The sequence below is a fragment of the Mustelus asterias genome, chromosome 11 (assembly GCF_964213995.1).
Source record: "Mustelus asterias chromosome 11, sMusAst1.hap1.1, whole genome shotgun sequence".
Classification (NCBI taxonomy): Eukaryota; Metazoa; Chordata; class Chondrichthyes; order Carcharhiniformes; family Triakidae; genus Mustelus; species Mustelus asterias.
In genome coordinates, this window is record NC_135811.1 from 58,480 (window position 1) to 84,205 (window position 25,726).

The 25,726-nt window shown below is 44.9% G+C and overlaps 1 protein-coding gene and 1 pseudogene across 4 annotated transcripts in view; one reads left to right on the forward strand and one right to left on the reverse strand.

Moving 5' to 3' along the window:
- Window positions 1-608: 608 nt before the first annotated feature.
- The window catches only part of entpd1 (ectonucleoside triphosphate diphosphohydrolase 1), a 189,316-nt gene continuing 164,198 nt past the window's right edge, over window positions 609-25,726 (reverse strand). For all 4 annotated transcript variants that reach the window (XM_078222976.1, XM_078222975.1, XM_078222977.1 and 1 more), the window contains exons 8-10: window positions 11,768-11,884; window positions 10,770-10,904; window positions 609-2,075 (exon numbers count right to left, since the gene is read on the reverse strand). In XM_078222976.1, the coding sequence (XP_078079102.1) occupies window positions 1,869-2,075; window positions 10,770-10,904; window positions 11,768-11,884 (459 nt within the window). In that variant the 3' untranslated portion in view covers window positions 609-1,868. The remainder of the gene's footprint in view (window positions 2,076-10,769; window positions 10,905-11,767; window positions 11,885-25,726) is intronic.
- On the forward strand, window positions 4,668-4,847 carry LOC144501008 (U2 spliceosomal RNA; annotated as a pseudogene).

Below are 25,726 nucleotides of genomic sequence, written 5' to 3' on the forward strand. Positions count from 1 at the left end.
TAACTTCATTGCAGTGTTAATGTAAACCTACTTGTGACAATAATAAATAAACTTAAAAAGCTATACGTTGGTTCATTGACACTGGTTGGTCAGATTCCACCTTATGTGGGTTTGTCCACTGCGATATGGCATGTGATATCTATAAACTCGAAGACTGCCTCAGTGCCACTCAGAGTTGCTCTGCCTTGTGTCAGTCAGTGTCCTTTTGCTGCGCACAATTCTCCTGAAACAAGTGTTACCCATGAAGGTGCAGATTGAGCCTGGACTGAGGGGCCCTGCCCACAACATGCCTGACTGTAATAGTGAGTGGGGAGTGTGTTTGGTATGTGCAGACACATTTAGCTGGAACAGTACCGGTCCATTTCACTGGCAAACAGCTTTGAATTGACAATGGGAGCTGCTATCAGTTAGCCATCCAAACACAGCAACCTCTGTGTGAACAGTGTGTCTCCTTAACCAATCAGATTGAAGAATGAGTAGCCCAGAATCGGGATCAGGAAGTCCAAGTTAAAATTGTGGATTCCAAGTTAAATCAGGTACAGAGAACAAAATAAAGAGGAAAGGGTGGCTGAATTAGGACACAGGTAAAAAAGTGACAAGAATTTTTTTTTAAAATGGCATTTTTAATATTTTAAATATCTGACAATGAAAATCTGAAGGAATGTTAAAAGGGGTCATTTGCCAGAAATTAAGACTTGGCACCCTATTAACAGCATACCTGTACTGGAATGGACAAACCCTCACAGTTTTTGGTGAGTTTAGCATGTATATATCAGATAGATGCAAAGTACAAAAACATCATGTTGTTCCATGTATGTGAACAAATCGTCTCTCGGCGAGATACCAGTATAATGCAACATCTGCAGGAACAGAGCACCTCAGGCAACAAATTGCTGATTTTCACAATTAACTGCCCATGCACAGTCGCTGGAATTTTCTGTCTAATTTCCATTTAAATAATCTTATTTTCACAGCAATATCTGGCCATTCAGCTGGTGAACAATCCCAATTTCCTAACTCAGACACTGGAAGTATTCAGTGAGTAGATTATCAGGTCACTTTAACTTGTGCTACAATATTGAGACAACTCACATTGGAATGTCAATGTTCCTGACAGAGCAATTAGTCTTAAACTAGCCCAGAGAAACTTTGCTGCTCATGGCCGGACTGCCCAGGTCCTGCTAGAGCCAGCCTAGCCAAATTGGAGGGAATTCAATTTGCTCTATAATAAAACTTATTGCAATTTAAAAAAAAATTATTTCATGAGATTTGGGCATCACTGGATGGGCCAGCATTTATTACCCATCCTTAATCGTCCTTGAGAAGGTGGTGATGAGCCGCCTTCTTGAACCACTGCAGTCTATGTGGCGTAGGTACACCCACAGTGCTGTTAAGGAGTTCCAGGATCTTGACCCAGTGACAGTGAAGGAATGCCAATATATTCCCAAGGCAGGACAGTGAGCAGCTTAAAGGGGAATCTCCAGGTGGGGGTGTTCCCATGTGTCTGCTGTCCTTGTCCTTCTTGATGACAGTGGTCGTGAATTTGAAAGGTGCTGCCTAAGGAGCCTTGGTAAGTTTCTACAGTGCATCTTGTAGATGGTACACACGGTTGCCACTGTGCATCAAGTAGTGGATGTTTAGGTTGGTGGATGGGGTGCCAATCAAGTGGGCTGTTTTGTCTTGAAAGGTTCTAAAAATCTTATGGTCATAAATTTGGCATGAACATCTGTTTGTAAAAATCACTGAGGGGAATTTTCTCGTCCCGCCTGCCACGGGAATCGTAGTGGGCAGGGGCGGACCATGCAAAGGTCTGTTGATCTCGGGTGAATTTTCCAGTCCTGGGGCGAGCGGGGCTGGAAAATCCCGCCCTACATCTTATCTCCGACCCTGCAAAGTTTCTTCTTAAAAATGAGAAAGCCAACAAGTAGCAGAATGAAGAGCAAGATGGAAAAAATGACCATGACTGTGAGATAGGAGGTATAAGTGAGGGGCCTGGTATAAGGCAGTTCCGCGGGAATCATATTTGTAAGGTTCAACATGTAACCAAGGGTCCACCCAGCATCACTTCCTTTAATCTGCAAAGAAAGAAAAAAAACTATCAGTAACCGGGACAGTGAGATGCAGCCAGACCGCAACATGAAGGAGGAAATTAGGCAATAAGTTGATTTCAGCTGCAGTTAGTCGAAAGGACAAAGGGCGGATGAGAGAAACAGAATACTGGAGTGAACAGGTGGAGCGTTCTGGGGAGGGGATTGATGAGATTACCGAGGTTGGGAAAGGTGAAGCAGGAGAGAATCCAAACACAAGGATAACAATTATAATTCCTGAGGCTTTACGTTCAGAAGCTAGATATAAAACAAATCAAATTCCAGGTGATATCGAACTCGGTCTAATACAGATAGAAATATACAGTAAATGGCAGAACCCTTAAGAGTATTGACAGGCAAAGGGATCTGGGTGTACAGGTACACAGGTCACTGAAAGTGGCAATGCAGGTGGAGAAGGTAGTCAAGAAGGCATACGGCATGCTTGCCTTCATCGGCCGGGGTATTGAGTTTAAAAATTGGCAAGTTATTTTGCAGCTTTAAAGAACCTTAGTTAGGCCGCACTTGAAATATAGTGTTCAATTCTGGTCGCCACACTACCAGAAGGATGTGGAGGCTTTGGAGAGGGTACAGAAAAGATTTACCAGGATATTGCCTGGTATGGAGGGCATTAGCTATGAGGAGAGGTTGGAGAAACTTTGTTTGTTCTCACTGGAGCAACAGAGGTTGAGGGGAGACCTGATAGAAGTCTACAAGATTATGAGAGGCATGGACAGAGTGGATAGTCAGAAGCTTTTTCCCAGGGTGGAAGAGTCAATTACTAGGGGGCATAGGTTTAAGGTGTGAGGGGCAAGGTTTAAAAGAGATGTACGAGGCAGATTTTTTCCACAGAGAGTGGTGGGTGCCTGGAACTCGTTGCCGGGGGAGGTAGTGGAAGCGGATACGGTAGTGACTTTTAAGGGGCGTCTTGACAAGTACATGAATGAGATGGGAATAGAGGGATATGGTTCCCAGAAGGGTAGGGGGTTTTAGTTAAGTTGGGCAGCATGGTCGGTGCAGGTTTGGAGGGCCGAAGGGCCTGTTCCTGTGCTGTAATTTTCTTTGTTCTTTGTTCTTTCGGTGGGACAGTGGATTTAGCTGTTCGAAGCAAGGTGAATAAAAAGTGGACAGAGCAATGGCAGATGAAGTTTATCACAAAAAAATGCCCTACATTAGCAAGACATATGTTTAGAATGGTGCTGAAATAGCTCACATGGAAGTTGAAATAGAATTGGTGTATTCAACTCAATGCACAATGTTCAACCAGTAAGCAGCCACAACTACCTAGGCAATAGGATGTTAAACCATATAGCCAGAACCATTGGATAAATCAAAGTAATGATCAAACTATACAGAGTTCTGTTCAATCCCACCTAGAGCATTATGTCCAGTTATGGTCAGACCCACTCGGAACAGTGTGTCCAGTTATGGTCAGACCCACTCGGAACAGTGTGTCCAGTTATGGTCAGACCCACTCGGAACAGTGTGTCCAGTTATGGTCAGACAGCACCTTGAGCACTATGATCAGTTCTAGTTATTTATGTGCTGGGGATGATACAGAAAAAATCCACAAGGATTGTTCCTAATCTGAAAGATCTGGGTGTTCAGAAATGATTGGAAATTCAATTCTTCAGATTTGAAAGGGGGCATCAGTGGCAGAGAAAATGGAATAGAAGGAAGCCATCGGAATATTTAAATTGTAAGAATGGGACAAGGTCGCAGGTTTTAACTGTAAAAGTTAAAGTTAGTAACGTCAGTTGGAAAATTTCTTCCCACTGATCAACACATGAAATGGACTCCCAGAGCAATGCACCAACGATCAGTGGAATCAGCAAAGATCAATGTATGCAGCGAAAGGGAGAATTTGGAATTACTTTCATCAATAAACTGAGGTGGGAGGAGTGTCATCACTAATGTAAAATGATGACCTTGTGATGGGTGATGAGGACTTGCATTTAGAATAGCGGCAGTAGAGTTTGGATGAGCAGAGGTTTATGGCGTGTATGAGGTGTACGGTCTGCCTGGAAATAACTTTGCTGCTCAGCAAACATCCCTGAGAAAGACACATGTGATGTTAGATTTGGAACATGATAAAGCAATTGTCTTTGGAAAGTTAGTAGATTAGCAATTTACTCAATCAGGTCATTACTGCAATCTTTTAACCAAGCAACTCAAATGAAAATATTAATGGAATCCATAAGACCATAAGACATAGGCGCAGAATTAGGCCCATCGAGTCTGCTCTGCCATTCAATCATGCCGGATAGAATCAAGTGTGAGGATTTGAGAGAAAAAATGCAAATTGTTTTAAACTTAGTTCATTACCCCTCTTGTCACGATTAAAAATCCTACTAAAGGATGCGGAGTAGTTGATGATGAGTACACCAAGCTAATTGTGGAAATTAGTCAAAAATATGATAAATGCAAAAGCTATTGGAACACTGCCATGGTTATTGTAAGTCTCCCATTAGCATGACACCTTAATGAGGTGTAGCTATGGATTGGAAGGTGTGGGACAAGGACAGAAACATTCGAATTTTATATTTCATAGACATGGCAATAAGATTCAGTATTTCTAAAGTAATCGCTTCTCGGCCTTTTGGCTAAGATCAAGTGTAGTATGGATCGCCTGCACTTGGTTGAGGCCATTGGGTTACGCTGAGGCTTCATATGTTTCACATGAAGCAATTTTTAAAAGCGGCATCTCGGCCTTTTGGCTGAGATGCAAATGAGCTCAAGTCTTGGAGGAGGATCCTCCCCCTTCTCCAGTCAGCTTGACTCGTGTAGATCAGGCCCAGGACAGGGTGATTTTGGTCTCCCGTCCTGTCTTGTCAGCCTAGATCTGAAATGTCTCAACTTGTTGAGACTCTGAATTGGATTTGATTTGATTGAATTGGAAAAGTATAAAATAAAAAGAGATTTCTAAAGTAAGACATGGTAAAGACAAAGAGTGATTGTAAATAAAATCATCGGAAGTGGGTGGGGCCAGATTGGGGCATCAGCTAATTTTTTACCTGATGGTGGGGGTGGGCGGGGCTTTTTATCAATGACTAATTTAGAGACATGTGCAACATGATAAACAGTACCAGCTGAAAACCCAATCACAGAGTGATTGATGGGATGCTGCATAAGATCTTAACTAACTGACCAAATTGCAAGTTAACATCTCCCTGGCATGGACATTCCATACAAAGAATTTGTTCCAAATGGTTGGGGACTATATCTGCACCTGTTGGTTGATTGGAGAAATCCAAAAATATTTTCTGTGATTTGGGATTATCTTCTGGCCTTGGAAGGGACTACATTTAGTTCCACCTTTTCTGTTCACTTGAATGCCGTATAGGCAGGGAGAAGTCTCAAAAGGTTCAGTGAGCATTATGGTGTCACATAAGACTGTCAGAGATAGACTTCTTTCTGGGATTTAGTATGATATAAAAGAAAGGGTCGGAAAGAGTGGAAAGGTCTGGGTAAAGTGATAGGGTGGGATGGTAATCAAAGTATTCAGATACATTCATCTAGATTAATTGGGATAAACCTGCAGGATTTGAGCAATGAATAGAAGGTGATGAGGTATTCTGCACTCTGCCATATTCCTGTGTCTGACAGTTATGAGGAGCAGGATAAGACAAAGTGATAACGATGCACAGAAGAAGGTTACTTTACCCAAGGACAATTCCCGAAAGCTGGTACTAGGATAATATACGTATCAGAAGGAGCCAGTGAATGGAGATCATTGTAGGGAGAGCAGGGAAAGCCACTGGCAAATTCAAACATTGGCTAAATGTCCAAGATGATGGACAAGTGGTAAGATCTAGATGAGTTAAAACTGTGGAAAGGAAGAAAACACAGTACGAGTTCCCACAGCAGATCTGAAAGTGACTCTGGCCTAGGGAATAACAGTCACATACTGGCAATAATGGAGGGAGGGAGAGGTCACATAGCAATGATCCAGAAAGAGATAGGAGGGCAAGGAGAGTCATAGTTTGACTAGAACAAGGACTATAGAACAATTTCTAAGACATTAGAAGCAGAAGCCCGTTACTGGGAAGGTTTGGTCACTATTTAATGTAAAGTGTCAATTCGAATAATCAGAAATTGTACATCATCAAAGGAAGTGATGTAACATCACATGATTTGATCTCTTTCTTGCAGCCTGATGTAAGACCACAGTAAGATGTGTCTCAGTATCACTCCTGTTTTCATACCTCATCAGGCTTAGTAAATATTCTGTATTAGTCTAACAATACCAAGAATATTATCTAACAATACCAAGAATATGTATGATGGCAGCGAATGAAATAAGAGTTATGGAGAAGTCTTTACCATTGCTAGAAAACTTCGAAAAAGTCGCAGTGCATGGCTGATTTGGTTTCGGAGATTTAACAGATATCAAACCACATCAGGTCTTGTTGCAAAGACAAGCAGTGAGCAGGTCAGTATACAGTTACATGTAATAGAAAACAATATCCTTGTCAGGATGGATAAAAGTTAAGTAAATGCGGGGTCACACTTCTGAAGTAGTGATTACAGAAGGAGATATTTGCAAAACATGGAATCCAGGCCTGGTCATTTCAGCCAAGAGATTGCAGTTCCCCAATGAATACTTTAAAGAGCTCATGGCATCATATGGATTTGTCCAGACTACCAAAATACCCTCAAGTTTACTGAAGCGGAAGGAGGAGTCTGTACACTGAAAGCATTGCTGAACAACAATCAAGCCCAACCTGCACTGTGTGTTATCGTTCAAATCCACTCCAAAATGGTTTAACATAATCGCAACTCCTCCTGAAAAGAAAACTTGAGAACTCAACTCCCTACTCTCTCCCACGCACGCACACACTCAGGCTGTGAGTACAAGCTGATGACTTGGACAAAGAGAATGAGAGAGGACAAATATTTTTCCAGTGCAGAACTATGACAAATGTAACAAGGCATGAAACCTACCAGACTTCTAATGAAGAGAGGCAGTTTGGATCCGAGATCAGGCAAGTGGTTGAACAGAAACCACATCCGCAATCCTACTTTATCTAAACAGAGTATGGTTATGGTGAGATGGAGCAGACATGTACTGGTTGCCACATAGAAGCTAACTCCTATCCTGTGGAAGGAGTCATCTACCCAATCAAACTGGCCAGAGATATTGCATTTATCCATCAAGCTAGATTCACCTTCCGTGAGCAGAGGCAGCTGGACCTGTGAGGGACACACTGTAGTGAGAGGATAAATAGTGGAACAAGGATAGAGGTTCTGCTGAAGGAGTATGAGCAACTAGGCGCTAAATTAAAAGGCAGAACTAAAAAGGTAATAATCTCTGGATTACTACCTCAGCCACAAGCTAATTGGCACTAGGTGAATAAGATTAAAGAGGTATACGTGTGACTCAAAGGTTGGTGTGGGAGAAATGGGTTTGAATTCATGGGAATTCCCCAGTACTGGGGAAGGAGGGACTTATTCCAATGGGAGGGTCTTCACCTGAACCATGATGGGATGACAGTCCTGGTGAATCATATAATCAGGGCCGTAGATAGGGCTTAAATCAAAATTAAAGGAGAAGGTAGGAGTGCAGATTAGTGATGAGGTGGATTGTTACCAGAAAATAAAAGCAAGGGACAGAACGTGTGAACGTCATTTTGGAATTATGTAAGAGTAGGGAAAATCAATAATAGAACAAACTTAAAGACTTTGTGTCTGAATGCACAAAGCGTTTGGAACAAAATTAATGAGTTAACCGCACAATTGGAGACAAAGAGGTATGATTTGGTGGCGTATTTTGAAAGGAGAGACAGAAAGGAAAAGGAGGCGGTGCAGCTTTGCTGGTGAAGGAAGGGGTGAGTGCGAGAGTGAGAAATGATATAAGCACCTGGAGATCATGAAGTGCGTAGAAATAAGAAATAGCAAAGGAAAGAAGTCCCTGGTAGGGACAATCTATAGGTCCCCAAACAGTAGTTCCGCAGTGGGGCACAGTATAAACTAGGAAACACTGGGGGCTTGTAAGAAAGGTAGAGCAATAATCTTGCGTGATTTTAATATGCACATAGACTGGATTAATCAAACTGGCAAGGGTAACATTGAGGGAAAGTTCATTGAATGCATTACAGATTGTTTCTTGGAGCAATATGTTGTGGAACCAACCAGAGAACAGGCTCTTCTGCATTTGGTATTGTGTAATGAATAGAGATTAATCAATGACCTCAGTTTGAGTTTAGAAGAGTGAGAGGGGATCTCATAGAAACTTATAAAATTCTAATAGGGTTGGACAGGGTAGATTCAGAAACAATGTTCCCAGTGCTGGGGGAGTCCAGAACTAGAGGTCATAGTTTGAGGGTAAGGGGGTAAATCTTTTTGAACTGAAGTGAGAAGAAAAGGTGGTGAATGTGTGGAATTCACTATCACAGAATGTAGTTGAGGCCAAACCATTGTCTGATTTCAAAAAGAAATTCGATATAACTATTGGGGCTAAAGGATCAAGGGATATGAGGGAACGGGGGGAGGGGGGGATCAGGATATTGAATTTGATGATCAGCCATGATCAAAATGAATACAGAGCAGGCTCGAAGGATTGAATGGTCTACCCCGCTTCTAGTTTCTATAGTTAAGGATCCTCTAGGGAAGCGTGATCAGAGTATGCACAGTGAAACATTTCAAGAAATGTTTTTGAAACTACCTTAAGACATGAGTGATGTCAAAAGGAAGCTGTGGAAACTATATAAATGTGTTTATGGACTGAATGATGTGCTGAAAGTGTGGTATTTCTTGGTTCCATCTATTTTGTCAAAAGTAGATTGTATTTAGCTGAAAGCAGCAATGTTATACTGGTATCACAAAGAGAAACTCTCAGGCATCTTTATGATACATGTTGATGATTTTCTGCAGAACTTAAGCAATTTGGTTTGGATAATATGAAGATTGGAGTCAGGTTTGAGGGCTTTTAGATACAAAGGGTGGGATTCTCTGGCCCCCTGCAGCATGTTTCTCGCTGGCCTGCCATTGGCTGGTGGCGGTATCTTCTGGTCTTGCTGATGTCAATGGGATTTTCCAATGAATCCACGCCATGCCGCCGGGAAACCGGTGGTGGGAGTGCACCATCAGCAAGGCTGGAAGTTTCCACCGGCATCAACAAATGGAAGAAGACCTCCCCAATAGGGTTAGACAGAGTAGGCCAGCAATAACCTTAAATGAACAAGTGTTAATCAAACTGGACCAGGTCCTCACAGAGATGATCTTCCTTCCAAAGAAGAAACAGAGCAATTAAGATGATTGGAAAGTTAAACTGGCTGTGCACTCGGATAAGACCCAATGGCAAATATTGCATACTGGAATTTAGTACAGTAATGAAACACGCTTTAGTTAAGGAGATTCTGAGGGAAAATCAGAAATTAAATCTGAAGAAATATACGCTCAAGTTTCCAGCCTTGGGTGAACTGAAAGATATGAAGTTTGTCCATTTCAGTGATGCTGCTCATGGATGGATTTATTTTAGTACAACTGGATTTATCACACTCTTAGTTGATGAAAACTGAAAATGTTGCCCCTTGGCCTGGGAAGCCAAGATAATAAAAAGAATGGTTAAAAGTTACCTAGCCGCAGGAATAGCAGCACCAGTAGAAGCAGTAGACATGGTATTTGGAAGGAAATCCTACAAGAGGCAGTCTGAGAAAAGTATGCCCATTGAATGATGTGTGAATAACCAGTCTCTGTGGGATAAGGGTCATTCAGTAAGGAGTGTCACTGGGGAAAAAGTGAGTATTGACCTCACTAATATCAAGGGAATGTTAGAGAGGAAGGAGATCTCGAAAATGGGCCGATGGAAGTCACCAATTATCAGGCAGCTTTACAAAGAGAAATGCTTGTTGGAGGTCCTGGGAAAGGAATGGCTTGTGTTGTAAGAAATATGGAAAACCAATTTATTTTCTTTGATTGCATGATAATGATTTCAGTATGTTATGTAATTTTTGTTTGAAAGAAGGAAGCCTGTTACTGGTTGGTTGATTGTGTTGTTAAAAGATACACAGGTGATCACATTGTGTGATTAAAGACTAAGAGCACATGTTAAGAGCACCTCTCCATGGCTGTGTAGGTGGTCAGTTATCCCTGGAGAGGCCCTCAATGACTGCTGGGCAGCCCGGGGACAGGAGTGTAGCATTTTGATTTAATTAGTTTCCTTTAAGGTTTTTCTTTTGTTACAGTGCCTCTTTAAGAGGCTGTCACTTAAATTTGTTAATTTAACCATCTGTTTATTTAACCTCAAAAGGTTATAAAGGTGGGTCTCTGGAGAAGCTGGGCTGGTAGTTAGGAGGCAGAGATCAGTAACTTTGCATCTTGTGAATTAATCTATTCTCAAGAAAAAGATGTGTGTCTGGTTTTGTATTTCAGCACATGGCTTGAATCCATTGGACATTTTACAGCTCAAAGTAGGCAGCCCTGGTGATGGAGATAATCAGGTTAGGAACTCCATTTAGGATCAAACAGAACATCAAGATTGTGAGCAGCCTGATCTAACGGACATCCTGACTCGAAGCGTTGGCTCCATTCTCTCTCCACAGATGCTGTCAGACCTGCTGAGTTTCTCCAGCATTTTCTGTTTTTGTTTCAGATTCCAGCATCTGCAATTCTTTGCCTTTATCTTTGTGATTTATACTGAGCTAGAGGCTGGGGAGGAATGGAAGCAGTGACCAGGATACAAACCTTTCTCACAAACTTGATTGCTTTCCAATTAGTGGATGTAAAATTGTAACCGTTTTGCAGGAGGCTGAGGATATAATGTCCAGCAAAGCAATATTCACTCAGATATCTTTCATCAATCGAGAACACGCTCTTCACCTGTTAAGAATAAGATAGTATTTTATAAAATAAACAAGATATGTAACTTCTGTGATCAATCCCCAGACTACTTATTCTACACCACAAGGGAGAGTGGAAATGATATTACTCGCCAACAGTCAAACTCGGGGCTTGTAGCAGCAGGAGGCAACAGTACCTGAGAACTAAGCCTAGCGAGCTGCCAGTTAGCTGACCAAAGCTTCACTGACTCCCGCTCAGAGAAAACAAAAAACCTAAAGGAATCAATTAGGAGGAATAAAAGGAAGAAATGGTAAAAAAATATTGGAAGGTAAAGGCAGAGAGAAATAAAAAGGCAGAGAGATGTTGGACTACTGTGTTTTACGTACAGGGTGGTGGAGCAGTGTGAGGAGCCGTGAGTTCTCACTCACTCACTCACTCACTCACTCAGGCACGTCACAGGTTCCAATGACCTCCTCCTTTACAGAGTGGTTAGTCCAGGTGTACACAAGGCTGGACTCTGGTGAATAACTATTATCCTCTTCAGTCTCATGTATTGATTTTGTGGTTTCTGCTCCTGTCGCCAGTATCCTGGGGTTAGGGTTAGATTTTCCTAGTTGGGGATTCAGCTCTGGCCAGAGGAGGCTAGGTTGTAGCTGGATGTGTTCATTGTACTGTTCTTCAGCCATAAACAGTTCCTTCCCTCGCTCAGCAAACACCTGCAATTAATTTTTGAACAACATGTTTCCATCAGGAGGGTTTAATCTCACCCAAATGATGTGTCTCCCATTGTAATAAATTCCAGCACCAATCACAGTAAGTCACCCTCTGCTCTCTGATCCTGGAGGTGAAGGGAAGACTAATGTTGCAGGAACTTTCCACCGGGCCAAAGCGTTCTCACCTACCTCAGCCCACGGGCTTGAACAGAACGTATCAACTGCCTTCTTCACTTTATCCAGATCGTGAGGCCCATCTTTTGTCAGATTTAAAAAATTCATCACAAAATAAAATGCAGAGAATGCCTGCGTGAGAAAAAGGAGAAATGGAATGAAAAAAGCCTTTCTTTTGATCGGTCACCATTCAGCCTGAGCCATAGCAGCATTCCTTAAGCACAGAAACATTACATTCTCACAGAATCAGAATAGTTCCTGTGGAGGAGGCCATTCGGTCCATCGTGTCTGCACCAGCCCTCAGAATGGGCAATTCACTTGGTGCCATTTCCCTGTAACTCTGCACTTTCTTTCTTTTCAAATAACAATACAATCCCCTTCTGGAGCTTTGATGGAGCTGCCTCTATTTCACTCTCAGACAGTACATCCTAATTGTTTTGTGAAAAAGCTTTGTCTCATCTTGCTTTCGTTTCTTTTACTTTAAATCTGTGCCCTCTCATTCTCGACCCTTTCACAAGCAGTTTCTACATATCCACTCTGACCAGAAAGCTTGTGATTTTCAATTCCTCTTCTCAGACAATCCCAGCTTCCCCAATCACTCGATGTAACTGAAGCTCCTCATTCCTCGGAATATTCTCAGGAATTTCTTCTGCATCCTCTCTCATGTCTTCACACCTGATGAGGTGTATCCCAGGACATTGTGGGAGGCTAGGGAGGAAATTGCGGGTCCCTTAGTCGAGATATTTGAATCATCGATAGTCACGGGTGAGGTGCCTGAAGATTAGAAAGTGGCAAATGTTGTGCCTTTGTTTAAAAAGGGCTGCAGGGAAAAGCCTGGGAACTACAGGCCAGTGAGCCTCACATCAGTAGTGGGTAAATTGTTGGAAGGTATTTTGAGAGACAGGATCGACAGGCATTTAGAGACGCAAGGACTAATTAGGGACAGTCAGCATGGCTTTGTGAGTGGAAAATCATGTCTCACAAATTTGATTGAGTTTTTTGAAGGGGTAACCAAGAAGGTAGATGAGGGCAGTGAAGTTGATGTTGTCTACATGGACTTTAGCAAGGTCTTTGACAAGGTACCGCATGGTAGGTTGTTGCACAAGGTTAAATCTCACGGGATCCAGGGTGAGGTATCTAAATGGATACAAAATTGGCTTCTTGACAGGTGGTTGTAGAGAGTTGTTTTTCAAACTGGAGGCCTGTCACCAGCAGTGTGCCTCAGGGACCAGTCCACTGTTATTTGTCATTTATATTAATGATTTGGATGAGAATATAGGAGCCATGGTTAGTAAGTTTGCAGATGACACTGAGATTGGTGGCATAGTGGACAGTGAAGAAAGTTATCTCTGATTGCAACGGGATCTTGATCAATTGGGCCAGTGGGCTGACGAATGGCTGATGGAGTTTAATTTAGACAAATGCGAGGTGATGCATTTTGGTAGATTGAACCAGGGCAGGACTTTCTCAGTTAATGGTAGGGCGTTGGGGAGAGTTACAGAACAAAGAGATCTAGGGGTACATGTTCATAGCTCCTTGAAAGTGGAATCACAGGTGGACAGAGTGGTGAAGAAGGCAGTCGGCATGCTTGGTTTCAGCGGTCAGAACATTGAATACAGGAGTTGGAATGTCTTGTTGAAGTTGTACAAGACATTGGTAAGGCCACACTTGGAATACTGTGTACAGTTCTGGTCACCCTATTATAGAAAGGATGTTATTAAACTAGAAAGAGTGCAGAAAAGATTTACTCGGATGCTACCGGGACTTGATGGATTGAGTTATAAGGAGAGGCTGGATAGACTGGGACTTTTTTCTCTGGAGCGTAGGAGGCTGAGGGGTAAACTTATAGAGGTCTATAAAATAATGAGGGGCACAGATCAGCAAGATAGTCAATATCTTTTCCCAAAGATAGGGGAGTCTAAAACTAGAGGGCATAGGTTTAAGGTGAGAGATACTAAGGTGTCCAGAGAGGCATTTCTTTCACACAGAGGGTGGTGAGTGTCTGGAACGAGCTGCCAGAGGTAGTAGTAGAGGCGGGTATAATTTTGTCTTTAAAAAGCATTTAGACGGTTACATGGGTATGATGGGTATAGAGGGATATGGGCCAAATGTGGGCAATTGTGATTAGCTTAGGGGTTTTAAAAATAAAAGGCGGCATGGACAAGTTGGGCCAAAGGGTCTGTTTCCATGCTGTAAACCTCTATGACATCTTCCCTAAAGTGCGGCACCCAGAATTGTACACAACACAACGCAGACAAGTGTGAGATATTGCACTTTGGAAGGACAAACCAAAGAAGAACGTACAGGGTAAATGGTAGGACTCTGAAGAGCGCAGTTGAACAGAGGGATCTGGGAATACAGGTACAGAGTTCCCTAAGAGTGACGTCACAGGTGGATAGGGTCGTAAAGAGTGCCTTTGGTACATTGGCCTTTATAAATCGGAGTATCGAGTATAAAAGTTGGAGTGTTATGGTAAGGTTATATAAGGCATTGGTGAGGCCGAATTTGGAGTATTGTGTACAGTTTTGGTCACCTAGTTACAGGAAGGATGTAAATAAGATTGAAAGAGTGCAGAGAAGGTTCACAAGGATGTTGCCGGGACTTGAGAAGCTGAGTTATAGAGAGAGATTGAATAGGTTGGGACTTTATTCCCTGGAGCGTAGAAGATTGAGGGGAGATTTGATAGAGGTGTATAAGATTTTGATGGGTATAGATAGAGTGAATGCAAGCAGGCTTTTTCCGCTGAGGCTAGGGGAGAAAAAAACCAGAGGGCATGGGTTAAGGGTGCAAGGAGAAAAGTTTAAAGGGAATATTAGGGGGGCTTCTTCACGCAGAGAGTGGTGGGAGTGTGGAATGAGCTGCCGGATAAAGTGGTAAATGCGGGGTCACTTTTAACATTTAAGAAAAACTTGGACGGGTTCATGGATGAGAGGGGTGTGGAGGGATATGGTCCAAGTGGTTAGCACGGTAGCACAGTGGTTAGCACTGCTGCTTCACAGCTCCAGGGTCCCGGGTTCGATTCCCGGCTCGGGTCACTGTCTGTGTGGAGTTTGCACATTCTCCTCGTGTCTGCGTGGGTTTCCTCCGGGTGCTCCGGTTTCCTCCCACAGTCCAAAGATGTGCGGGTTAGGTTGATTGGCCAGGTTAAAAATTGCCCCTTAGAGTCCTGAGATGCGTAGGTTAGAGGGATATGTGGGGGTAGGGCTTGGGTGGGATTGTGGTTGGTGCAGACTCGATGGGCCGAATGGCCTCCTTCTGTACTGTAGGGTTTCTATGATTTCTAAGTGCAGGTCAGTGGGACTAGGCATAAAATGGTTCGGCACAGACAAGAAGGGCCAAAAGGCCTGTTTCTGAGCTGTAATTTTCTATGGTTCTATGAGGACAAACTAATGTCTTACACGAGTTGAACCTAACCTCTGCTCTTGTCATCTATTAATAAACCCTCGATTACAGTGATGCTGAAGTTCTACACTATATTCCTCACAGTCCACAATGTTTCCAACTTTCATATCATATGCAGATTTTGAGACTGTGTCCTGTACAACAATGTCTAGGTCATTAATATACATCAGGAAGAGCAAGGATCCCAACACCGACCCCAGGGGAACTCCACTACAAACTGTCCTGCAGCCCGAGTACATTCATTAACTGTAACTCTGTGTTTCCTGTCACTCAGCTATGTTACTACTGTCTCTTTATTCCATTCTCGATAACTGCAAGGACAGATGCGTTATGTTTGTGCATTTATAATGAGGTATTATGGGTGAATAGGTTGTATCTAACATTTACATTTTTGAACAAATTGAGTGTTTCTTTGAATATGGAAGGGATAGCCAGGGTAAGAGGAAACATTTTGCAGCTTACAGGAATTCTGCGGGTAACAGAAGAGTATTGGGAGTGAAATCAAGCCTGCAATCAGTGTCCGTGTGAATGCCGGTGGGAGCTCAAGATCTGGAAGTCACAGTTCTCACTGGCGACCTTGATCTTTCTCTACACCCTAACTATAACTGTAACACTACATTCTGCACTCTCTCCTTTCATTCTCTATGAATGGTATGCTTTGTATAACGCGCAAGAAACAATACTTTTCACTGTATGTTAATACGTGACAATAATAAATCAAATCAGAATGTGATTTTGGATCTTCCCTGTCCCTCACCAGTGACATCATCATGTTTACATCAATGACAGGCGTCAGCCTACTTTACATGAATTTGATCGGGGGGGGGATAGAGAAGTACTGACTCTGATCAGGGGTGGCGAGGGGAGGCCCCGAGACCTCCATGGTGGGCTCGGAGGGTAGTTTATTCAAGTTATGATTGGATGTCCTTTAAAGATGGCGGCCCAATCTCTGTGCAAGCAGATTTTGCCAGTGTGTTGAGGCCCTGCCCCGCTGTATGAGAGCGTGAAACACTCCCCCTGGTTTATCTCTTAGCAGCACGTGGTAAGATCTGGAGAGAATACTGACATGTTTCTAGAAACACACCGGTTTTCTTGCCAGAAACAAAACTGTCATTCTTTGGTAAGATTTTCCCCGATATTACATTTTATTAACCCGAAAGCAAATAAAAAGGTGAAAGATTTGGAAGGATTTAAGTTTCAAAGCGGTGCGAGAACATTGGAACCTGAAATGAAATGGGGAAAGAAGGTATTTTCAGGTTAATGTTGGCTGTGTGTGGCGAAGATCTCCTGAAAACAGCTCTGGGCTGGGACAAGGCAAAGTTTGAATCAGACGCGTCTGACCAGAAAAGTCTTTGGCTTCAAAATAGCCGTCTTGTTTCTTGGATTTCCACAGCAGAATGAAAGACTGTTTGAAAAGTTGTGCGGGATATTTCCATTGAAGCAAAGGCGGTTATTTCTTGTGAATTATTACTGGATTTTATAGCTAAACACCGATAAGGGAGCGTTACCTAGAAAATGTTTACTCGTGGGTCTGACCAAATAGGGATTCTTTTTGGGGAGGACTGTTTTGTAAGACTAATTTTAACTGTGTAATTGTAATCCTGTGTGATTAACTTTTCATAGAATCAGAACCCCAACAGTGCAGAAGGAGGCCATTCAGCCCATCGAGCCTGCACCAACAACAATCCTATCCAGGCGCTATCCCTGTAACCCCACGTATTTACCCTGCTCGTCCCCCTGACACTAAAGGTAAATTTCGAATAGCCAGTCAACTTAACCCACACATCGTTAGACTTTTTTTTCCTCTTGTTAATAAATCTTTTAACCTCAATCATAAAATCCCAGAAGTGTTACTGTACATCTTGCTGCTGAAATTCATACTTTTCGTTTTCAGAAAACAAAGATAGGGTCTGGCCTGGAAGCCATGTTTCGTTCAGCATTTAACATCTGCTGCGTTCAGAACTCTGTATCAAATGCCTTTGGAATGCTGTGTATACCACACCAAAAACATTACCCTGATCAACCCTATTACCTCATCAAAAAATACCCCAGCAATACTCCCAAGAAATCCATGTCGGCTTTCCTTAATTAGCCCATATTTGTCCAAGTCACTTTCAAGTTTCTCCTGAAGATTGTTTCCAGAATATTGTATTGGGGCAGCACGGTGGCACAGTGGTTGGCACTGCTGCCTGACAGCGACAGGGACCCGGGTTCGATTCCTGGCTTGGGTCATTGTCTGTGTGGAGTCTGCATGGATTTCCTCCCACAGTCCAAAAGACGTGCTGGTTAGGGCGCATTGGCTGTGCTAAATTCTCCCTCAGTGTACCCGAACAGGCGCTGGAATGTGGCAACTAGGGGATTTTCACAGCAACTTCATTGCAGTATTAATGTAAGCCTACTTGTGACACTAATAAGTAAACTTCAAACTTTATTATTTATTTTTGACTCTCTCTCTCTGCAATGCGATACACTAACATGGGGAAGGACTGCAGACAGCAACAGGAATAGTTGCTGATAAAGCCTTGATTAAATCTTACAGAATTGAAAGAGGTCATTCAGGAAGTGGCAATTAAGCAAGGATAACTTCCGATTGGAGAAACTGGAGATGTTGGAAAGTATTGTGTGATAGAAGGTTATTGCAGAAACTGATGAAGAATCTACAAGACTGTCCTGAGACTGACCTTGTAACATAGAACAGTGGCTCAGCACTGCTACAATGTCCTGTACAGGATTGCCAGGGGTCTGTGACAGGTGTACAATATACAGGAACCTCTCAGTGTGCTGAGGGAACAGTGTACAGGAACCTGTCACGGTGCTGAGAGAACAGTGTACAGGAACCTGTCAGTGTGCTGAGGGGACAGTGTACAGGAACCTGTCACGGTGCTGAGAGAACAGTGTACAGGAACCTGTCAGTGTGCTGAGGGGACAGTGTACAGGAACCTGTCAGTGTGCTGAGAGAACAGTGTAGAGGAACCTGTCAGTGTGCTGAGGGAACAGTGTACAGGAACCTGTCAGTGTGCTGAGGGGACAGTGTACAGGAACCTGTCAGTGTGCTGAGGGGACAGTGTACAGGAACCTGTCAGTGTGCTGAGGGAACAGTGTACAGGAACCTGTCAGTGTGCTGAGGGGACAGTGTACAGGAACCTGTCAGTGTGCTGAGGGAACAGTGTACAGGAACCTGTCACGGTGCTGAGAGAACAGTGTACAGGAACCTGTCAGTGTGCTGAGAGAACAGTGTAGAGGAACCTGTCAGTGTGCTGAGGGGACAGTGTACAGGAACCTGTCAGTGTGCTGAGGGGACAGTGTACAAGAACCTGTCAGTGTGCTGAGGGGACAGTGTACAGGAACCTGTCAGTGTGCTGAGAGTCATGATGTGGAGATGCCGGCGTTGGACTGGGGTAAGCACACTAAGAAGTCTCACAACACCAGGTTAAAGTCCAACAGGTTTATTTGGTAGCAAATACCATAAGCTTTCGCAGCGTGCTGCTCCTTCGTCAGATGGAGTGGTCTCTGTTCTCCAACAGTGCACAGACACAGAAATCAAGTTACAGAATACTAATTAGAATGCAAATCTCTACAGCCAGCCAGGTCTTAAAAGGTACAGATAATGTGGGTGGAGGGAACATTAAACACAGGTTAAAGAGATGTGTATTGTCTCCAGACAGAACAGCTAGTGAGATTAAGCAAGACCAAGGGCAAGCTGTGGGGGTTACTGATAATGTGACATAAATCCAACATCCCGGTTTAGGCCGTCCTCATGTGTGCGGAACTTGGCTATCAGTTTCTGCTCAGCGACTCTGCGCTGTCGTGTGTCGTGAAGGCTGCCTTGGAGAACGCTTACCTGAAGATCCAAGGCTGAATGCCCGTGACTGCTGAAGTGCTCCCCCACAGGAAGAGAACAGTCTTGCCTGGTGATTGTCGAGTGGTGTTCATTCATCCGTTGTCGTAGCGTCTGCATGGTTTCCCCAATGTACCATGCCTCGGGACATCCTTTCCTGTAGCGTATCAGGTAAACAACGTTGGCCGAGTTGCAAGAGTAGGTACCGTGTACCTGGTAGATGGTGTTCTCATGTGAGATGATGGCATCCGTGTCGATGATCCGGCACGTCTTGCAGAGGTTGCTGTGGCAGGGTTGTGTGGTGTCATGGTCACTGTTCTCCTGAAGGCTGGGTAGTTTGCTGCGGACAATGGTCTGTTTGAGGTTGTGTGGTTGTTTGAAGGCAAGAAGTGGGGGTGTGGGGATGGCCTTGGCGAGATGTTAGTCTTCATCAATGACATGTTGAAGGCTCCGGAGGAGATGCCGTAGCTTCTCCGCTCTGGGGAAGTACTGGACGACGAAGGGTACTCTGTCCACTGTGTCCCGTGTTTGTCTTCTGAGGAGGTCGGTGCGGTTTTTCGCTGTGGCGCGTCGGAACTGTCGATCGATGAGTCGAGCGCCACATCCTGTTCTTATGAGGGCATCTTTCAGCGTCTGGAGGTGTCTGTTGCGATCCTCCTCATCCGAGCAGATCCTGTGTATTCGGAGGGCTTGTCCGTAGGGGATGGCTTCTTTTACGTGTTTAGGGTGGAAGCTGGAGAAGTGGAGCATCATGAGAACCTTCAGGAGAACAGTGACCATGACACCACACAACCCTGCCACAGCAACCTCTGCAAGATGTGCCGGATCATCGACACAGATGCCATCATCTCACGTGAGAACACCATCCACCAGGTACACGGTACCTACTCTTGCAACTCGGCCAACGTTGTCTACCTGATACGCTGCAGGAAAGGATGTCCCGAGGCATGGTACATTGGGGAAACCATGCAGACGCTACGACAACGGATGAATGAACACCACTCGACAATCACCAGGCAAGACTGTTCTCTTTCTGTGGGGGAGCACTTCAGCAGTCACGGGCATTCAGCCTTGGATCTTCAGGTAAGCGTTCTCCAAGGCGGCCTTCACGACACACGACAGCGCAGAGTCGCTGAGCAGAAACTGATAGCCAAGTTCCGCACACATGAGGACGGCCTAAACCGGGATGTTGGATTTATGTCACATTATCAGTAACCCCCACAGCTTGCCCCTGGTCTTGCATAATCTCACTAGCTGTTCTGTCTGGAGACAATACACATCTCTTTAACCTGTGTTTAATGTTCCCTCCACCCACATTATCTGTACCTTTTAAGACCTGGCTAGCTGTAGAGATTTGCATTCTAATTAGTATTCTGTAACTTGTAAGCAAATAATGGATGCGTGCAAAAGTGGAACGGCAATAATCATGGGGGATTTTAACCTACATATTGATTGGTCGACTCAAATTGGACGTGGAGGGCTTGAGGAAGAGTTCTTGGAATGCTGTCGGGATTGTTTCATTGAACAGTATGTTACAGAACCTACGAGAGAGCGAGTTATCTTGGATCTGGTTCTGTGCAATGAGACAGGTAGGATTAAGGATCTTCTTGTGAAGGATCCTCTTGGGATGAGTGATCATAATATGGTGGAATATCTGATACAGATGGAGGGTGAGAAAGTAGGGTCCCAAACCAGTGTCCTCTGCTTGAACAGAGGGGAGTACGATAGGATGAGGGTGGAATTGGCTAATGTAGACTGGGCGAGCAGACTGGTAGGTAGGACAGCTGAGGAACAGTGGAGGATTTTTAAGGAGATTTTTTTAAGTACTCAGCAAAAATATATTCCGGTGATAAAGAAGGACTGTAAGAAAAAGGATAACCGGACGTGGATAACAAAGGAAATAAAGGAGAGTGTTAAAATAAAATCAGATGCGTACAGAGTGGCCAAAAATAGTGGAGAATTAGTGGATTGGGAAAGCTTTAAAGAAAAACAAAGAACGACTAAGAAAGCGATTAAGAAAGGAAAGATAGATTATGAAACTAAACTAGCTCAAAATATAAAAAATGATAGTAAAAGTTTTTACAAGTATATAAAAAGGAATAGAGTGGCTAGAGTGAATGTTGGACCCTTGGAAGATGAGAGGGGGGATTTAATAGTGGAAAACGAGGAAATGGCTGAGAATTTAAATAAGTTCTTTGTGTCGGTCTTCACGGTGGAAGACACAAATAGTTTGCCGAATATTAGAGATCGAGAGTTGGTAGGAGGGGAGGTCCTTAAAACAATTACTGTTACTAAGGAGGTGGTGCTTGGTAGACTAATAGGACTGAAGGTAGACAAGTCCCCGGGCCCGGATGGAATGCATCCCAGGGAACTGAAAGAAATGGCTGAGGTAATAGCAGATGCGTTAGTAGTAATTTATCAAAATTCGCTGGACTCTGGGGTAGTGCCGGCTGACTGGAAAACAGCTACTGTTACGCCGCTGTTTAAAAAAGTAAGTAGACAAAAGGCGGGTAACTACAGGCCGGTTAGCTTAACGTCCGTAGTTGGGAAGATGCTAGAGTCCATTATTAAAGAGGAAATAACAGAGCACCTGAATAAGAATGGTTCGATCAAGCAGACGCAGCATGGATTCATGAAGGGAAAGTCGTGTTTGACGAATCTACTGGACTTTTATGAAGATGTCACTAGTGCGGTTGACAGAGGGGAACCGGTGGATGTGGTGTTTTTAGATTTCCAGAAGGCGTTCGATAAGGTGCCTCACAAAAGGTTGCTGCAGAAGATTGGGGTACACGGAGTTAGGGGTAAGGTGTTGGCATGGATTGGGGATTGGCTATCTAACAGGAAGCAGAGAGTTGGGATAAATGGGTGCTTTTCTGGTTGGCAGTTGGTGACCAGTGGCGTGCCGCAGGGATCGGTGCTGGGGCCTCAACTGTTTACCATTTACATAGATGATCTGGAGGAGGGGACTGAATGTAGGGTATTCAAGTTTGCTGATGACACGAAGGTGAGTGGGAAAGCGAATTGCGTGGAGGACGTGGAAAGTCTGCAGAGAGATTTTGATAGGCTGAGCGAGTGGGCGAGGATCTGGCAGATGGAATATAACGTTAGCAAATGTGAGGTTATCCACTTTGGAAGAAATAATAGTAAATTGGAATATTATTTAAATGGAGAAAAATTACATCGTGCGACTGTGCAGAGGGACCTGGGGGTCCTTGTGCACGAATCGCAAAAACTCAGTCTGCAGGTGCAGCAGGTGATCAAGAAGGCGAATGGAACGTTGGCCTTTATCGCGAGGGGGATAGAATATAAAAGCAGGGAGGTCTTTCTGCAACTGTACAAGGCACTGGTGAGGCCGCAACTGGAGTACTGTGTGCAGTTTTGGTCCCCTTATTTGCGAAAGGATATATTGGCCTTGGAGGGAGTGCAGAGAAGGTTCACCAGGTTGATACCGGAGATGAGGGGTGTAGCTTATGAGGAGAGATTGAACAGATTGGGTCTGTACCCGTTGGAGTTTAGAAGGATGAGGGATGATCTTATAGAGACATATAAGATAATGAAGGGGCTGGATAGGGTAGAGGTAGAGAGATTCTTTCCACTTAGAAGGGAAACCAGAACTAGAGGGCACAGCCTCAAAATAAGGGGGGGCCAGTTCAGAACAGAGTTGAGGGGGAACTTCTTCTCTCAGAGGGTAGTGAATCTCTGGAATTCTCTGCCCATTGAAGTGGTGGAGGCTTCCTCGTTGAATATGTTTAAATCACGGGTAGATCGTTTTCTGATCGATAAGGGAATTAGGGGTTATGGGGAGCAGGCGGGTAAGTGGAACTGATTCGCTTCAGATCAGCCATGATCTTGTTGAATGGCGGGGCAGGCTCGAAGGGCCAGATGGCCTACTCCTGCTCCTATTTCTTATGTTATGTTCTTATGTTTGATTTCTGTGTCTGTGCACTGTTGGAGAACAGAGACCACTCCATCTGACGAAGGAGCAGCAAGCTCCGAAAGCTTATGGTATTTGCTACCAAATAAACCTGTTGGACTTTAACCTGGTGTTGTGAGACTTCTTAGTGTGCTGAGGGAACAGTGTAGAGGAACCTGTCAGTGTGCTGAGGGAACTGTGTAGAGGAACCTGTCAGTGTGCTGAGGGAACAGTGTACAGGAACCTGTCAGTGTGCTGAGGGAACAGTGTACAGGAACCTGTCAGTGTGCTGAGGGAACTGTGTAGAGGAACCTGTCAGTGTGCTGAGGGAACAGTGTACAGGAACCTGTCAGTGTGCTGAGGGAACAGTGTACAGGAACCTGTCAGTGTGCTGAGGGAACAGTGTACAGGAACCTGTCAGTGTGCTGAGGGAACAGTGTAGAGGAACCTGTCAGTGTGCTGAGGGAACAGTGTACAGGAACCTGTCACGGTGCTGAGGGAACTGTGTACAGGAACCTGTCAGTGTGCTGAGGGAACAGTGTACAGGAACCTGTCAGTGTGCTGAGGGAACTGTGTACAGGAACCTGTCAGTGTGCTGAGGGAACTGTGTACAGGAACCTGTCAGTGTGCTGAGGGAACAGTGTACAGGAACCTGTCAGTGTGCTGAGGGAACAGTGTACAGGAACCTGTCAGTGTGCTGAGGGGACAGTGTACAGGAACCTGTCAGTGTGCTGAGGGAACAGTGTACAGGAACCTGTCACGGTGCTGAGGGAACAGTGTACAGGAACCTGTCAGTGTGCTGAGGGAACAGTGTACAGGAACCTGTCAGTGTGCTGAGGGAACAGTGTACAGGAACCTGTCAGTGTGCTGAGGGAACAGTGTACAGGAACCTGTCAGTGTGCTGAGGGAACAGTGTACAGGAACCTGTCAGTGTGCTGAGGGAACTGTGTACAGGAACCTGTCAGTGTGCTGAGGGAACAGTGTACAGGAACCTGTCAGTGTGCTGAGGGAACTGTGTACAGGAACCTGTCAGTGTGCTGAGGGAACAGTGTACAGGAACCTGTCACGGTGCTGAGGGAACAGTGTACAGGAACCTGTCAGTGTGCTGAGGGAACTGTGTACAGGAACCTGTCAGTGTGCTGAGGGAACAGTGTACAGGAACCTGTCAGTGTGCTGAGGGAACAGTGTACAGGAACCTGTCACGGTGCTGAGAGAACAGTGTACAGGAACCTGTCAGTGTGCTGAGAGAACAGTGTACAGGAACCTGTCAGTGTGCTGAGGGAACAGTGTACAGGAACCTGTCACGGTGCTGAGAGAACAGTGTACAGGAACCTGTCAGTGTGCTGAGGGAACAGTGTACAGGAACCTGTCAGTGTGCTGAGGGAACAGTGTACAGGAACCTGTCACGGTGCTGAGAGAACAGTGTACAGGAACCTGTCAGTGTGCTGAGGGAACAGTGTACAGGAACCTGTCACGGTGCTGAGGGAACAGTGTACAGGAACCTGTCAGTGTGCTGAGGGAACAGTGTACAGGAACCTGTCAGTGTGCTGAGGGAACAGTGTACAGGAACCTGTCACGGTGCTGAGGGAACAGTGTACAGGAACCTGTCAGTGTGCTGAGGGAACAGTGTACAGGAACCTGTCAGTGTGCTGAGGGAACTGTGTACAGGAACCTGTCAGTGTGCTGAGGGAACAGTGTACAGGAACCTGTCAGTGTGCTGAGGGAACTGTGTACAGGAACCTGTCAGTGTGCTGAGGGAACAGTGTACAGGAACCTGTCACGGTGCTGAGGGAACAGTGTACAGGAACCTGTCAGTGTGCTGAGGGAACAGTGTACAGGAACCTGTCAGTGTGCTGAGGGAACAGTGTACAGGAACCTGTCAGTGTGCTGAGGGAACTGTGTACAGGAACCTGTCAGTGTGCTGAGGGAACTGTGTACAGGAACCTGTCAGTGTGCTGAGGGAACAGTGTACAGGAACCTGTCAGTGTGCTGAGGGAACTGTGTACAGGAACCTGTCAGTGTGCTGAGGGAACAGTGGACAGGAACCTGTCAGTGTGCTGAGAGAACAGTGTACAGGAACCTGTCACGGTGCTGAGGGAACAGTGTACAGGAACCTGTCACGGTGCTGAGGGAACAGTGTACAGGAACCTGTCAGTGTGCTGAGGGAACAGTGTACAGGAACCTGTCACGGTGCTGAGGGAACAGTGTACAGGAACCTGTCAGTGTGCTGAGAGAACAGTGTACAGGAACCTGTCAGTGTGCTGAGGGAACAGTGTACAGGAACCTGTCAGTGTGCTGAGGGAACAGTGTACAGGAACCTGTCAGTGTGCTGAGGGAACTGTGTACAGGAACCTGTCAGTGTGCTGAGGGAACAGTGTACAGGAACCTGTCAGTGTGCTGAGGGAACAGTGTACAGGAACCTGTCAGTGTGCTGAGGGAACTGTGTACAGGAACCTGTCAGTGTGCTGAGGGAACAGTGTACAGGAACCTGTCAGTGTGCTGAGGGAACAGTGTACAGGAACCTGTCAGTGTGCTGAGGGAACAGTGTACAGGAACCTGTCAGTGTGCTGAGGGAACAGTGTACAGGAACCTGTCAGTGTGCTGAGGGAACAGTGTACAGGAACCTGTCGGTGTGCTGAGGGAACAGTGTACAGGAACCTGTCACGGTGCTGAGAGAACAGTGTACAGGAACCTGTCAGTGTGCTGAGGGAACAGTGTACAGGAACCTGTCACGGTGCTGAGGGAACAGTGTACAGGAACCTGTCAGTGTGCTGAGGGAACAGTGTACAGGAACCTGTCAGTGTGCTGAGGGAACAGTGTA